Source organism: Callorhinus ursinus, unplaced genomic scaffold (assembly GCF_003265705.2).
Source record: "Callorhinus ursinus isolate GAN/ISIS: 27379988/994484 unplaced genomic scaffold, GSC_fseal_2.0 scaffold13, whole genome shotgun sequence".
NCBI lineage: Eukaryota > Metazoa > Chordata > Mammalia > Carnivora > Otariidae > Callorhinus > Callorhinus ursinus.
Genome location: NW_027397075.1, coordinates 15,332,084 through 15,347,329, shown reverse-complemented (window position 1 = coordinate 15,347,329; position 15,246 = coordinate 15,332,084). Strand labels below are relative to the sequence as shown.

Genomic DNA, 15,246 nt, shown 5'->3' with positions numbered 1-15,246 from the left:
TGTGTGTGTGTGTGTGTGTGTGTGTGTGTGTGTGTGTGTGTGTGTGTATTTCCTACATCTCCATTCATGAAAGCCTACTTTCCATTACCCAGTTGAGTACAGTTGTAGTAGCTGCTTTAAAACTCTTGTCTCGGGCGCCTGGGTGGCTCAGATGGTTAAGCGTCTGCCTTCAGCTCAGGTCATGATCCCAGACTCCTGGGATCGGGTCCCTCATCGGGCTACCTGCTCCTTGGGAGCCTGCTTCTCCCTCTGCCTCTCTCTCTGTCTCTCATGAATAAATAAATAAAAAATCTTAAAAAAAAATAAAACTCTTGTCTCATGGGGTGCCTGACTGCCTCCGTCGGTGGTGGTAGGCTGTGTGACTCTTGATCTCGGGGTTGTGAGTTTGAGCCCCACGTTGGGTGTAGACAATACTTAAAAATAAAATCTTAAGAAAAAACCTTGTGTGATAATTCTAATAACTGACTCATCTTGGCATTGGCCTCAGTGGATTCCTTTCCTCTGAGGATGAGTCACCATTTCCTGGCTCTTCCTCTGACAAGTAGTGAAGTATAGTTGACACAGTCTTGGATTTTATTATGAATGCTGTGACCATCAGGTTGTAGAGACACTGCATTCTGTTATATTCCTACGAAGACTGTGGCTGCTTTTGGTTTCCGTGGCATTGAATGTGTTCGGGCTTGAGCTGTGAGGTCTGCAAACCCTGAGGTGGGCAGAGGTCCGTCTCCATCCGTATTTCATCTTTGGCTGAGCTGTTCCAGTATGCCCTGCACATGCATGATTTGGGTCAGCAAGAATCTTGGGTAGACTTCAAACACAGAATTTGGGGTCCTCTCCTCTGGCTCTCTCCCTTCCAGAGCTCTCCACTCATTCTTTGGTGTCTTCTTATCGTGGACTCCTTCCTCCTTCGGCCAGAAAGACGGTGGGATTTCTGCTGGAGCCTGAGCCCTGGCACACTGCAGACTTGCCTCTGGCCGTCTTCAGGGCAAAGCTACACATACAGAGGGAAATCTCCTCCCTCAAGTGCCAATTCCTCATCAAAATCTGCCCACTTTTGTTCATTCCCCCAAACCTTCAGGGAATTTTTTTTTTTTTTTTTTACCTTTTGTCCAGAATGTTTCAGTTGTTATCTGTGGGTGAGACTTATTTTTAAGGCATCTACTTCCCTACTGACTTCTGTAAATTGATTTCTTGTACCAGGCAGCCTTGCTGAATTCTGTTTTAATTGGCATTTGGTCTGACTGCATATACCAGGAAGGCCAGCCCACAGAAAAAGATCAGACTCAGGCAGCTGTATCCGCAAGACTTAGCAAACAGAGGCCTTTGCAGGTGGGTATATAACCGAGAGACAGATTCTACACAGGGAATTCCTGTTCATAAAATCACTGGAGGGGCTGGAGGGAAAGTGAGGAGCCACCGGGGACGTTGGCTTCAAGGCTGTACCACAAAGGCTGGGGTCCACAGTTGGCACTTGCCATCTGGCAGATCAGAGGCACACATTGTCTGTCCTCACTGGCCAGTGGCCACGGCAGCAGGAAGGTGGCTTCTACCTCCCGTCAACAGCCAGCCAGTGCCAGGGGCAGGCAGGTTCCCATCAGCCCCGTTGTCGTGGAGGGCAGTGCTGTGTGCTTGCTGGGGCTGGCTCTGGTTTGGATTTGCCTCCTGTGAACCCTAGGCTTGCACCCAACCCCTTCCCCACACCAGTGATGTCCGTGCCCCATTGCCGTGAGCCTGGAACTCCAAGAAGTCACACTATGGCCGATGCCCCTGGGAGTCATGGCCTGACTGGGTGGCCACCAACCAGAATCTGCTGACCTCGGGACTGGTGGGGTGGCCTGCAGAGATCCTGCCATGGCCCCAGCTGGGACATCACACCCTTGCTCTGCTGTGTGATCTCAGCCACTCTGCTTCACTGAGCCTCGAATCTCAGCATGAGAGATGGGGGAGTGAGATCCTGTGAAGCAAGGCCTCAGCTTGTGGCGCATGCCCAGTGCAGGCCCGGCAGGAGCTGCCACTCACGCCCATCAGGGAAAGGCCCGGCTGGGGCAGCTCTCCACCCTGGGCGCCCCTCCCCCCGGGTGGCTCCTTCACAGGGCCTCCACCCGCACATTCCTGTGACCAGAGCAGCGCCTGCTCCCAGCTGCCTGGCAAGGCCTCATTTGTCTCCCTTGACAGACCTGAGGGGGCCTCTTGACCACCTCACTTCCAAGTTGAGGAAGCCAAGGCAGAGGAGGCTCAGGGTTGGTCGATCACCCTGAAATAGTCACTGGCCTGGAGACACCAGGGGATTGTCCTAGGGGTCTCCTGGCACCCAGCGCAGTGTCCAGCATCACGAGGGGCTGACCATGGCCTCCTCTGTTGCGGGGTGGGGACAGCAGCCAATTTGGGGCCTGGGTCACCTGTGTAGGCATGCCTGGGGAGGTGAGGGTGGGGTCATGTCCATCAGCACTCCTGGCACCTCTAGCTAAGAAGGTCTGAGTGGGAGCAGGGATTAGCCAAGGCTGGTCCTGGGACCTACCGGGAGGGACCCTGGCCACCCCCAAAGAAGCAGGCTGGGGGGCAGCCCTGCCCCCTGCCACCTTAGATGCCCCCTCCCTAGGTCCTCATTGCCCTTGGGGAGTGCTGAAGACAGCCCCACTGCCACCCCAGCTCTGCTCAGACGCAGTGCCCTCAGGGTCAGCTCTACCCCAGCTCTGGATGCTCTTGCCTGCTGTGTGACCCTGGGCCTGCCGCAGAGCTTGTCTGTGCTTGGTGCTGACTAAATGATGCAGCCAAGACCCTAAGCCTGTCATCTGCTCCCCTGCCCACTCTCACCAGAAGGGCCCGAGCTTGGTAATGTGGTCTGACTTCCATCACTTGAGGGCCAGACCTCGGGAGGTTGGGCTGGGCCGGGAGATTCTGCAGGTGGGAGGCCCGCCAGGCCTTATGGGCTCATGACTCCCGGTTGCGCAAAGGAGCTGGTCATTCGTCTGTCACTGACACAGCCACCCCTACTGCATGCTACCCGCAGACTCTAGATGCCGCGGGGAAGCAGGGCTGGTGCAGAAAGGCAGGGGCAGGGCCGGCCTCTCCTGGGCAGGGCCTGAATCTTTCCCGCTCCAGTGTATGCCAGGGTCTGAGCAGTCTGCCCCTGCTGGGACCCACTAAACTGGCATTTTTTTTTTTGATTATTTATTGATTTATTTGACGGAGAGAGCACAAGCAGGGGGAGCAACAGAGGGAGAGGGAGAAGCCCCGATGTGGGGCTCGATCCCAGAACCCCCCAGATCATGACCCGAGCCGAAGGCAGACGCTTCACCCACCCAGCCAGCCGGGCGCCCCTAAGCCGGCCTTTGAAGGACGGATGCAGGACAGAGGAGGACGCATCACGGCAGCCGTGGCCAGGGAGACTCAATGCTGTTTGTGGACTGTTTCCATGTCACACTTGAACATGGGGGCCCCAGACTGGCGGAAACAGACTTGTAACTGCAGGTCAAATTCAGGCCACTTTGGAAGCTGACCTGCCTCTGTGGCACCAACCGGCCTTCCTGGGGGTAAGGAGGCTGAGGATGCAGATTGCAGGGCCCACGGTGACCTGCAGAGGTTCCCAGGACACCCCTACCTGCGGTGCTGGGGGTTCCCCTGGTGACATGGGGCTGGGGAGGGGGCTGAGGGGGACCCCAGGGGGAGGCACAGCTCTTGCCTGGCCTCCTCCATCCAAGGGCTGGGGGCCTCACTCTGCTGCCCCTTCTCTGGTCTGGGGGTCTGGTTTCCTCCCACCTCCTCTGGAGCCTGGTGAGGGGAGGGGAGAGGGCTCCCCTGGGGCCACTCTCCAGGACACTCCCTGAGGGCTAGGCTCTTTGCCCAGCTGAAAGGGGCTGCTGGGGCATGAAGGTACCTCCCCCTATTTCTGAGCCTGGGTGGGGCTGACATGGGCTTGGGCGGAGTCTTACAGGAAGGGGATGTCTCTGCTCTACCCAGCTCAGGGCAGCCTCCCTCTCTGGGCCTCCCTGGGAGGGGTGAGTGTAGAGGTGGTTAGGTCTCCTGCAGCCCCACCCCTGCCCTCCCACCGGAACAATACTCCCTGGAGAGCGGCTCCCCACCCATTTCCCCACCCCACACTGGCCGGCAAGGCCACCTAAACGCCACTCCAGAAACGCACGGTGGGGGCATCTTCCTGGAATGCCTTTCTACCCACTGCCCCACTCATGGGACTGGCAGGTATGAAGGGGTGTTGTTCCTACTGAGGCCTCGTTTAGGGAGGGACGTCAGGAGGGAAACCAGGAGTGCAGGTGGGCCCCACCGGCCTTGTCCACCTGGGCCTTGCGTGGGGCAGGATGGGGAGGAGAGAATGACTATGCCCCAGGCAGTGTGTGAGGTGGTCACTCAGCCCTATCCCCAGCCCTGGTGTGAATGGGGAAACTGAGGTCAGCCTGAGCCAGAGGTGGCCCTGTCTTCTTGCACTAAACTCTCCTGCCTTGCCTCGCCCTGCCCTGGGGGCAGAGGGGACAGCCACCAGCTGCCCTTCTGGGCTCTCACAACTGGGGGCCAGGCTGACTCAGACTCAACACCCCGGCAGGAGGGGCCAACTTCCCTGAGGGGGCAGGGCGGGCCGGTAGACTGGTTGGTCCTGAGAGCAGGGCCAGAGGCTGCACGGACACCACCTGCAGGGGCCTGAGAAGGTTCCAGCGGGGGGGCTGTGACACCCCTCCAGACCCATAAGGCCTTGCACTGGCCCAGGGCAAGGGGGGCGGGGGCAGGGTGGGGTCCTGCCCAAGCAGTGAGGATAGCAGACTGGTTCTTCTCCACAGATAATGTCCTTGCAGACTGCTCGGCCTCCGCTGGGGTCCTGTGGTACCTCTGCCCACGGCAACCTTCTGCTCCTGCTTCTCAGCCTTGGTGAGTAATAGGGGCAGGCTGCCGTAGAGTGTTAGGGTGCAAAGAGCATCAGAGGACAGCTGAGCGTTCTTAAGAAAGGCTCTACTTGCCCCATGCCTCCTTCCTGGCGCCAGGCAGTGCCCCCCATCCCTGGCAGGTGCCCTGAGGTCAGGCAGTTCCAAGTTCTGGGCAGGTGGCCTGAGTCCGGGCATGTGCCCCAAATCTGGGCGGGTGTCCTGAGTCCTGAACAGGTGCCCTGAGTCCCAGGTAGGCTTTTGGCCATGTCTCTGCTCCCCGAGGTGCCTGTGTCCCTCTATACCTTGCAGCATTGGAAGCTGGGCCAAGGCAGTGATGGGGGCTCAGGCCAAAGGGACAGTGTCCATGGAATGGGTATCAGATTGCCCTGAGCAGCAAGGTCTTAGGAGGAGGATGTGGGGGACCTGGGCTCCCTGGGGTGGGGTAGGCTGTGACATCATGGGGTGCTGAGGCTGGTGGGGGGCAGCTGTGCCTCCTTCCTACCCAGGGTGGGGGCCTGTGGCAAGCATACCCAGGAGTCCCCGGCCATCCTCTCAAAGCTTGTGCCCCCTCCCCTGCAGGGTGGGTGTTTCCTTCCAGGGCCCAGGCTGCAGACTCGAGGCTGGTAAGGTCCCTCTGGGGAAAGAGAGGAAGGTGTCTGGTCCTGGGTGGGGGTCCTTGGACACTGGGCCATGCATGGCTCAGCCACAGCTATGTTCTGTCCTAAGGGTGTCATGACCCCATGGCTACAAGGCACTTCCCGGGACCCGTCCTGGCAGCAACCTGAGCTGACTGTCGTCCTCTTGAGGGACCGGTGGGACACAGAGAGTAAGCAGAACACCCTGCCCCATTGGCTGTCGGGAGACATGGAGATGGGGATAGCGTTGTGGGTTAGCACCTGCCCACACATGTGTGGCCCTTCCTGGCTGCATGGCTTCCTCAGTTGTGACAACCTCGGAGAGTGGACAGAATCACCCCATTCTGCTGATGTGTAAACTGAGGCCTAGAGGGGGTCATGCAGTCCCCAGGGTCTCAGCAAGGTTTGGGAGGAGGAGGTTGACAAGACAAATCCAACCCCCAACCTCTGCCTGTTCCCGCAGAGGTCTGCCCGTCTGAGCGGAAGGCCCACGTGATAGATGAAAACCTTGTCTTCTACGAGGAGTGGGAACTGGAGGCCTGTGTGGACGGGGCCTTGCTGGCGGCTCAGATGGACCGCGTGAACATGATACCTTTCACCTACCAGCAGCTGGATGTTTTCAAGCGCAAACTGGACGAGGTAGTTGGTGATGGGCTCAGGCCTGCCCGCTGTGCCACGGTTTCCGCGGGCACCCAGAGTGTGGCCGTGGCCCTCCCGGTCACTTCCCTGGGCAGTTCTACCCACAGGGGTACCCTGAGTCCCTGATCCAGCATCTGAGGTACTTCTTCCTCGAGCTCACCCCCGCGGACATCCACAAGTGGAATGTGACATCCCTAGAAACTGTGAAATCTCTTCTTCAAGTCAGCAAAGGGCAGACAATGGATGCTCAGGTGACACCCTCCCCCGAGGGAGCAGATGGGGTGAGGCTGTGCAGGCCCCAGGGGATGCCTTTCTCCCGGCCCCAAGATGCCTCAGTGGCCTCCTTCCACAGGTGGCTGCCCTGATTGCCCGCTATGTGGCGGGAGGGGGCCGGCTGGACAAGGCCTCTTTGGACACACTGGCCACCTTCGGCCCCACGTACCTGTGTTTCCTCAGTCCTGAGCAGCTGAGCTCCGTGCAACCCAGCGTCCTTTGGTGAGTCCCAGGGGCCTGCCAGGCGTGGTGGGCATGCCGTGTTCCAAGCTCACTGCCCGGCCCCCTGCCCGGCCCCGTGCTGCCTCTTTAGGGCAGCCAGGCCCCAGGACCTGGAGGCATGCCGCCCACCGCAGATGGACGTCCTCTATCCCCGGGCCCGCGCAGCCTTCCAGAACATCAATGGGTCTGAATACTTCGTGAAGATCAAGCCCTACCTGGGTGAGCCAGGGAGAACCCCTGGGGGCCGTGACGGCCTAGGTTCCCCACACGGGAGCTTCCAGGTTCTTGCCTCACGAGGCAGCTACTGTTGGTGTGGCCGGTGCTCAACGAGCCCCCTGCCCTTACACGTGTGTGTAGGTTGAGACCCTGTGAGTCTGAGCCCCCTCCAGCTTCTTCACCCACCCAGGGGAACCTGGGGCCCAGGAAGTCCTTAGGGTCAGAGGGTAAGACTGGGGGCTGTTGTGAGGTCTCACTCTTGGGGCCCCTCTCCCCGCGAGCAGCTGGGGCCCCCACGGAGGACCTGCGGGCTCTCAGTCGTCAGAAGGTGAACATGGACATGGCCACATTCAAGACGCTGCAGACGGAGGCCGTGCTGGTACGGCTGGGGGTGGGGCCGCGCCGGGGCTGCTAGAGCGCCAGTCCGCTCCGAAGTCCCGAGGGGCTGAGGCAGGGTGTTTGGGCCCGGGAAGCATGGGGAGGTCTGGACACAGCAGAGCTGCCAGCCTTCTGGGGGAGAGGCAGGGCGACCCTGACAGCCCCCTGGGGGCTCTGGCAGCCGCTGACCATTGCCGAGGTGCAAAATCTTCTGGGTCCAAACCTGGTGGGCCTGAAGGCAGAGCAGGAGAGCAGCCCTGTGCGGGACTGGATCTTAAGGCAGCAGCAGGATGACCTGGACAGTCTGGGCCTGGGGCTCCACGGTGGCATCCCCAATGGCTACCTGGTCATGGACCTCAGCTTCCGAGGTGGGCCAGGGGGCCGGTGGGTGGGGTGGGGGCAGAGCCATGCCCGGCACCTGAGTCACTCTCTCCGCAGAGGCCCTCTCAGGGGGCGCCCGCCTTGGACCCGGACCAGTGTTCACTGCGATCCCCACTCTGCTCCTGGCTTTGATCCCCAAGTGAGCCCACTGCTCTGGATGCGGGACCTCCCCTGCCCTGAAGCCCTGCCTGGCCCACCCCAAGGGGACTGGACTTCAATAAAAGGCCCCTGTCCTTCCCTGCAGAGATGCCCTGTGGTGTTCTGGGGACCAGGTGGGGAGGCACGACCCTGTGAGGTGCTAGATGTGGTTCTTGAGTTGGAGTCCCTCCTATTAGCCCTTGGAGATGGGGAGGGGGGAAAGGGAGTGGCTCTCAGGGCCCTCCTACCACTGTTTCCATTCCCAGGGCCTTCCCTCTGAGGCCAGGCCAACACTCAGGGTGGCTTCTGGGGACAGGGCCCAGGAGATGCAGACTGAAGTCCTATTCCCCGCTAAGAAGGTCTCTGCCACTCCTTGGGCTCAGAGCAAAGGGACGCAGGCAGGAGGATCACTTTGTCTTTTATTCAAATCAGTCAGCAAGGCCCCCTCCCCAGTACCAGTTCTTGATCCTGAGGGAGGCCAGAGGATTGGGGCAGCAACGCCGTCAACTGTTCCTGGCTGGCTGCGGGGTGGGCCCAGGTCCTCATTCCAGCTCCATGTCCTGGGAGCTGGGTGTGAGGGGACCAGCTCCGCAGACCCCTAGGATATGGGACATAGCCAGGTTCTCTGGGCCTGGAGCCTGCCCCTGGGCCTGGGCAGGTGTTTAGCTCCACCTACCAGCCCCAGTTTCCCTGCATGTGGGGCTGGGCCAGCGCCGTCTTTGGAGGCCTTGGTGCAGGCACCCCAGGAGCAGTCCTGGCTGGGCCCTGGGGTGCCCCAATACAGCAGCCCCAGGAGGCCGGAGGGCAGGGCCACAGCGAGTGGCAGGTACCCCAGGTGGGCCAGTGGACTGCCTGTAGGAGGAATGTGGATGGAGCACCTATCAGGCCCAGCTGGGAGCCTCCCGGGCCTGGGCAGCCCCTCACTCTGCGCTCTTGGGGATGGGGAAGGCCAGTGGGGACTGCCACGGAGGCTGCTCCTCTGGGCCCCGACAGGAATCTCAAAGCTTCTCCCACCCCCACTTTCTGGTGCTCAGCAGGTGTTGGAGGAGGTGATTTTGTCCTTCAGTAACTCAGTAGCCAGTGAAGAGCAAAGCCAGTGTCACCCACATGTCACCCAAAGAGGCAAAGGGAAAGAGTTAGCCAACAGAGCATGAAGTTGGGTGCAAGATGAGGAGCCAGGGGCAGTCAGGGGTCCACAGAGGCCCTGGGCAGACAGGGAAGGCACACTAGAGGGGAGGATGGGTCTGGGGCATACCGGAGGTGGGGGCCTTGTTCCCGGGCTGGCCCGAGGTGGGGGCCAGATGGAGCACCCAGGGTGTGGTGTTGGGGGTCCCAGTGGTGGAGTGGGCTGGGCTGGTGGGGCCAGCAGTGTCCCTGTCCAGGCCCAGCTCTCCTAGGGCCGACGTGTTCAGGCTGCGGAGCCAGGAGCTGATGGTCGGGTGGCTGCGTGCCTTCTGTAGGTCCCCCACGTTCTGGCCCAGCAGTGTGGTCACATTGCCAACACTCAGGCTCTGCGAGGGGAGGGAGAGGGCTGTGGGGGCAGGTCCGGAGGGTCCCGCAGCAGCTGGCTTTGGGGCCAAACGCAGACCCGGCAGGGCAATACTTAACTGAGTGAGCACAGGGGTGAGGCCCGGTAGAAGTGACCTGGGGTTCATGCTGTCTGCATATCTCTGACTTTGGGGTGCGTGGGGCCTGCAGACTGTGACAGAGGCCTCCCCCAATTTGGCAGTCTCATCCCCTGCCCCGGACAGGCCATCCAGAGGGCCCACCTGCAGCACTTGGGGGTTCAGGTTGGTGAAGGTGTCGATATCCATGGAGACATTAGCCTGGACCAGGTGCCGCAGCTCCTCCACAGGGGCACCTCCTGGGGGCGGGCAGCGGTGAGAGGACAGGGGAGGGGGGCCTCTGGGGCCAGGGGGCCTGCACACAGGGCAGGGGCTCACCGAGGTAGGGACGCATGAAGCGGTAGTAGTTAGCTGTGTTCTGGGCGCTGCCAAAGGCCTCACGGGCCTTGGTGTAGAGCGCGTCCTTCCGGCTCTGAGGGCAGGAGGAGATATCCAGGGCCCCGGCCCGCCTGGGGGAGCGTGAAGCTGGTGGGCGTGCTGGGAGCCCCTCGTGCGCCCGGCCTCTCCCCGCCACAGCTTTCCTCTTGCCCTCTGTACCGCACTGAATAGTGTCCCCCCAAAACTCACACCTGCCCAAAACCTCAGAAAGAGACCTTGTTTGGAAATAGAGCCTTTCCTATTTGTAAGATGTGATGACAATGACATCGCAGGGAATTAGCGCGGCCCTGAGTCTAACAACAGGTGAGGAGAAGAGACTGTGCGTGCAGGCGCCGAGCGCAAGGCCCTGCGGCTGTGGGGGGCAGAGGCTGGGGATGGGTCCACTGGCCCTGGGAAGGCCAAGGGGTTCCGGCAGCACCACCCCAAGCAGGTTGCAGCCTCCCCTGCAGGCTTCAAAGGGAGCTGGCCCTAGGACGTCGATTTCAGATTGCATGGGAGAAGTTTCTCTTGTTCCAAACCACTTGGTTTGTGGTACCTGGTTGTGCAGCCACGGGACCCTAGCAGGTCTCAGGCTGAGCCCCTCCCTCCCTGGCTGGGCGCGTCCCTGGGCTGGCTCACCGGAACTCCGCGGGCCTGATGGCCTGGATCTGCCTCGTACTCATCCAGCAGAGGCGGGAGCCCCCGATGGCCATGAGCAGGGTGCTGGTGATGGTGCCGTTGTGGTCCAGGTACTTCTGTAGGACAGCCTGGAGGCAGGGCCCGGGTCAGCAGGGCCCAGGTCAGCGGGCCCAGGGGCGGCGCAACCCCTCCCCCACCCGCACCCGTGCTACCCTCACCTCGGTCTGGTTCTCCAGGGCCACGTCCGAGGCCAGCAGGGCCACGACCGTGTCCCTGGATGTGATGTTCCACTGGCCGATCTCCGAGCGGGAGTAGAGGTAGACCAGCGAGGTGATGAGCCGCAGCTGGTCCTCGGGGACGCCATGTGGGTAGACCTGGGTGGGTGGGAGGGTCAGGCCCGCGGCTGGGTGCCTGCCCACCGCCCCCCGCAGCTGGTCTGCGGCGCACCTGAGCCAGCTTGGCCTTGATGACACGCTGGCACTCAGCTGGCAGTGGGTGCTGCAGAAGGGGGTCCAGGTTGGCTTTGAGCACATGGTTGCCCAGGCAGGACTCGAGCTGCACGCAGTCATAGTGCACCAGGAAGAGGTTGTCGTGGAGCGTGGCCGCCGTGATGTCCCCGTGGATGCAGGGTCTCTCTGTGTTTGTGGTGGGGGGGGGTTGGCGGTTTTGAACTGAATTTTGCTGATTCACTCGCAATCTCGATCCACACTTGACTCCCTCCCCAGCTTGACCTCTAGCCAAGAACCTCACCCAGACCAGATACAGTCAACCCTGACCTTGACCTGCACTTTAGCTCCACTGGACTCTGACCCCCCCAGCCCCACCCAAATCTGGATGCAGACCCCTGGGCCGTACCCAGGAGGTCCGGCAGCAGGTGGGACTGTGTTTTGGGTGCTCCCCCACCCCCCAGGGTTAGGAGCCCAGAGCAGGGGAGGGACAGCATTCCTAGGCCATGGTGGCCACACTGACCTGTGCCCCGCTTGGGCCGAGAGGACAGTGACGTGGCCTTGGCCTTGAGAAAGCCAGTGACAAAGCGCCTGGCATCGTGCTGGCTGAGCCGCCCAGCTTGGTACGTGGACACCGTACTGCTGAAGAAGGCCAGGCCCACAGCCTGGCCAGGCAGGCATAGAGACTCTGTACCCTGGGGGAAGGGCTGTCTGGGGCCACCTGGTTCCTCCTCCCGTCCCACAGACAGAAACCCTGGGGCAGGGAGTGACTGGGGACGCTCGTCAGGCATTGGAGCCCTACCCCCAGGCCTGGACAGGCTGGTGGAAGGTCGGCTGGATGCCCCTGTCGTTGTCCACAGCCAGCTTGAGAAGCCCCCCTGCAGAGTGTCCTACCTCCTGCACCTGCATCCACAGGCTGGAGCTGATGTAGGTGGCCAGGGATCCCAGGGCCTGCAGCCCCTCTAGATTCCAGGAGCCAGGAGGCCTGGTGTGGGGTAAGGGAGCACCATGTTAGGGTCAGGGGCAGAGCTCCAGCCCCCGGAGGCTGCCTGCCCCTCCCTGAGCACATAGTTTCCAGGGCCTACTCAGCAGAGACCATCCCACCCCGGCTGTGGGGGCAGGGGAACTGAGGGTCTGGAGGGTGGCGGTACCACCCTGAGCCTGTGCACCGTAGGCTGCAGGGTCAGTGGGTCTGTGAGCTGGGGGGACAGGTCATAGGTCAGCAGGTCGGTAGACACTGGGGTCTCCTGGGCCCAAAGTCCAGGTCCTCTCAAGGAGGAGAGGCCTGGGCGGAGAGCATCGGGCCCTGCCTACCCCAGCACGGTCTTGCCGCCGGCCAGCAGCGTGTTGAGGGCGGCTTGCTGCGTGGTCGTCAGCCGGTGGCAGCGCTGCAAGTTCTCCAGCACGCGCGGGTCTGCGGCCTCGATGCGGGATGCATCCATGTCGCACACCAGGACCCCAAGGAGCAACAGGTCTGAGGCACTGAGCCGCAGGTGGGGCGCTCCCTGCCGCACAGTGGGTCAGCACGAGCCCGGCCCCGCTGCCTGCCCACCCACCCTGCCCTGGCCCGCCTGTCATGCCTACCAGGCAGGCCAAGGCCGTGTGCCGCAGGGCGACCCTCTGGTCTGGCAGGTTGGCTAGCAGCTCCATGTCCCCCTGGGCGGCGTGGCGGGTGAAGGCCCGGCAGTCGGTTTCCCTTACCTGCGTCAGGCTGCGGGCAGGTCGGGGAGGCTGTTGGGAGGGTGGGGGCCACCCGAGGGTCCTCCTCTGGGGTGGCCCAGATGTCCCTGGGGAGCTGGGGTCCCTGGGACTCTGAAGGAGGCATGCTCAGCTGTCCCCGCACGCTGGGGGGGGGGGGCACTCACTTGTAGAACAGCAACAGGTTGGGAGGGTGCAGCTCAAAGTCGTCCTGGAGGCCATGCCGAGTGGCCAGGTTGGCTAGGCAGCTGAGCTGGGCAGGGCAGGGGCATGTTGCGGGCTTGCCCAGCCTGGGGCTCCCAGCCCCCCTCCTGCTGCCACCTTACCCTCGCCCTCAGCATGGCCTGGGCTCTGTCACCTGGACACCCTGCCGGCTCCCCGTCTCAGGAGGTGTCAGGGCCAGCCTGAAAGCCCCCCACCCCTGGCCCCCACAGCACTACAGTGGCTCAGTCGTTCATTGCAACGCCACCTCCTGCCTAGACGTTTTATCTCGCTTGGCTTACTTTGGGGTTTTCGGGTTTATTGCTAATTTCATACTAATTTTATAATGAGACAGAATAGTAGTTTTTCTTCCTTCTGTTTCTTTAAACTCAGGGGCAGGCACTGCTTGGGTTAGCTGTGGGTCGAGGTGGACTCAGACGGCAGGGGAGAGGCCGGCAGGCTGGAAGATCCACACGGGGCCCAGAGGACCCGTCCCCGGTGTGGGCACCGTGTGCCAGTGGAGGCAGGAAGCATCCAGGGCAGGCCTGCTGGACAAGCCCTCACCCAAGCCAAGAACAGAAGTCAGGGGGGTCTGCAGGGAATTGGCTGAGAAGTCCTGGAAATGGTCCCAAATGGGCAGCACCAGAGAGTCACCCAAGGGAGGGAAACCTCAACCTCAGATGGCCAGACCTCGTGCCACGTTGGGGTCTACCCAACAGCTGTGTCTCAGGTGCTTGCGAGTCTGGCCGGGTCTCACTCCCCATCCCAGCCCCGTGGGCCCCCTGCTGACCCATGCCCTTTGCTGGGGATGCCCTTCTTCCCTGCCTGTCTCCAGGAAGTCCACCCCCTGCCCTCAGCACCCTGGCCTGCTCCCGCCAGCCACAGCCCTTTACCTGCCAGGCTCTGAGGGGGACCTGCTGGGTGGCCATCCCCTGGATGAGAGCAGAAAGCTGGTCCTGGGGCAGGTGGCTGGCCGGCTGGCAGCAGAAGTCATGCAGGAGGGAGGTGTTGGCACTGGGCAGACGGGACAGATGGTGAGGGGCAGCATCGAGGTCAGCACCCCCAACACTGAGGGAGTGAGACACACACAAGACCGCGGCTTCACTCAGCACTCACTCACTCCCGTCGGCACACAGTGGGCGCCAGGCTCCAAGCTGTGAGCAGGGCTTGGATGTGGCCCTGGCCTGGACTCTGGGTCTGTGCCTCCTCCTGAGGCCTCGTCCCAGCGGGCTCTGGGCTCGGGCAGGCTCCACTGTCCCAGTGACGGCTGAGGGTGTGGACGAGATGTGGCCTGAGCGCCAGCCGGGTCACCGCAGCTGGCCTGGCTTCTGGCTGAGTGCTCCTCATGGTGTGTGCTATCTAATAAAATCTGTGCTTGGGGAGGGCGTCTTGTGGGACTTCAGCCCCCACCTCTAACCCTACCTAATCAGTACTCCGATCAATTGACTGATGGCTCATCAGTGATTCTAACCCTCCAGGGAAGAGAAGGGTGGCTAAGCCCACATTCGAGACCTTGGGCCAGTGCTTGGGAATGACTGAGTCTCTGGGACCTGGGAGAACAGCCCAGTCTTGGGGCAGAAAAAGAAATCCAAGAGGACTCAGGACAAGAAGTAATCGCCTGGCGGGCCAGGAGAGCAGTGCAAGCCATGAAGGGTTCGGGGCCCCAGGCAGCTGCGACGGCCTGGGGGACCCAGTCCTGACCACGTGGCTGTGAGTCTGATGTAGGACACTGGATGCTCTGGGCCATCTCGGGGCAAAGTCGGTGAGTGATGGGAGCCCTGCCTCAGCTTTCCTGGGCCACTGAGTGCAGAACCTGGAGATATAGCCCCCACCCCGGCCCCCGGCCCAGGGCCTGCCAGAGGATCAGCTGCAGAAACGTGACCTGGCACTCACCTGGCCCACAGGTCAGCCCTGCTGGCATCCAGCCCTCTCTGGGAGAAGCCCTGGGCCTGGGGACAAGAGCAGTGGGCAGTGAGCCACATGAGGAGGGCGAGGCCTGGGCTCATCCGGGCACCTGGAACAGAACAGGCTGTGAGCCGCTGCGGGCCCCCAGCTCACCGGGGTGCTGCCTGCTGGGGGCATCCCTCAGGGTCTGCCCAGGGCTCCCTGTGTCCTAGCATAGGCCTAGGACCACAGATGGTCTTGCCATCTCAGGGGAGCCTGGCTGTGGGAACCACCCCTGGAGGGCCCAAGGTGCCCCTTTGTGAGGGCTGTCTCACCTGCTCTGGGGCCCATGGCTGTCCCGGCAGAAAGGTGTGGGGTCATAGGCGGTGGGTCCAGGACAAGCTGCAGAGGAGACAGGAGGTGGTGAGGCCCACCCCATCACCTTCCCTGCCCTCTTTGGCACGGGGCACAAAGAGGGAGGTGCCATCCAGGATCATGTAGGATGGGCTCCCTGCAACTGAGTCTCTGTGTCTTTGGGGAGGGGCACAAACCCTACAAACAGTGCCTCTCGGGAACTAAGGGAGTGGCAAGAGGAGGGGCCAGGCCAAACCCCCGGGACCTTTTTTATCGCAGGTGGGGG

General features: G+C 61.8%; 2 protein-coding genes across 4 annotated transcripts; one reads left to right on the top strand and one right to left on the bottom strand.

Annotated features, from left to right (window-relative positions):
• Positions 1–4,063: 4,063 nt before the first annotated feature.
• Positions 4,064–7,861, top strand: MSLN (mesothelin). 3 transcript variants are annotated; one of them, XM_025877859.2, is made up of 11 exons: positions 4,066–4,200; positions 4,791–4,878; positions 5,454–5,497; positions 5,601–5,700; positions 5,973–6,148; positions 6,244–6,399; positions 6,501–6,643; positions 6,735–6,862; positions 7,144–7,238; positions 7,419–7,605; positions 7,676–7,861. In XM_025877859.2, exons 1-11 carry the CDS (start codon positions 4,162–4,164, stop codon positions 7,759–7,761), a joined length of 1,242 nt encoding a protein of 413 aa, XP_025733644.1. In that variant the 5' UTR covers positions 4,066–4,161; the 3' UTR covers positions 7,762–7,861. The 3 variants fall into 3 exon arrangements, with proteins under 3 accessions (XP_073756386.1, XP_025733644.1, XP_073756385.1); XM_073900285.1 differs by lacking the exon at positions 7,419–7,605 and having other exon boundaries at positions 4,064–4,200; positions 5,973–6,151; XM_073900284.1 differs by lacking the exons at positions 4,066–4,200; positions 5,454–5,497 and having other exon boundaries at positions 4,788–4,878; positions 5,973–6,151.
• Positions 7,862–8,203: 342 nt separating this feature from the next.
• LOC112828793 (mesothelin-like protein) lies at positions 8,204–14,987 on the bottom strand. Its single transcript, XM_025878045.2, has 15 exons — positions 14,942–14,987; positions 14,616–14,736; positions 13,616–13,736; positions 12,689–12,774; positions 12,408–12,534; positions 12,138–12,328; positions 11,718–11,808; positions 11,343–11,488; positions 10,825–11,008; positions 10,596–10,751; positions 10,378–10,505; positions 9,700–9,830; positions 9,526–9,620; positions 9,012–9,267; positions 8,204–8,608 (listed from the first exon to the last, which is right to left on the bottom strand). The coding sequence occupies exons 1-15, from the start codon at positions 14,985–14,987 to the stop codon at positions 8,355–8,357; spliced, it is 2,133 nt and encodes a 710-aa protein (XP_025733830.2). The 3' UTR covers positions 8,204–8,354.
• Positions 14,988–15,246: the final 259 nt, after the last annotated feature.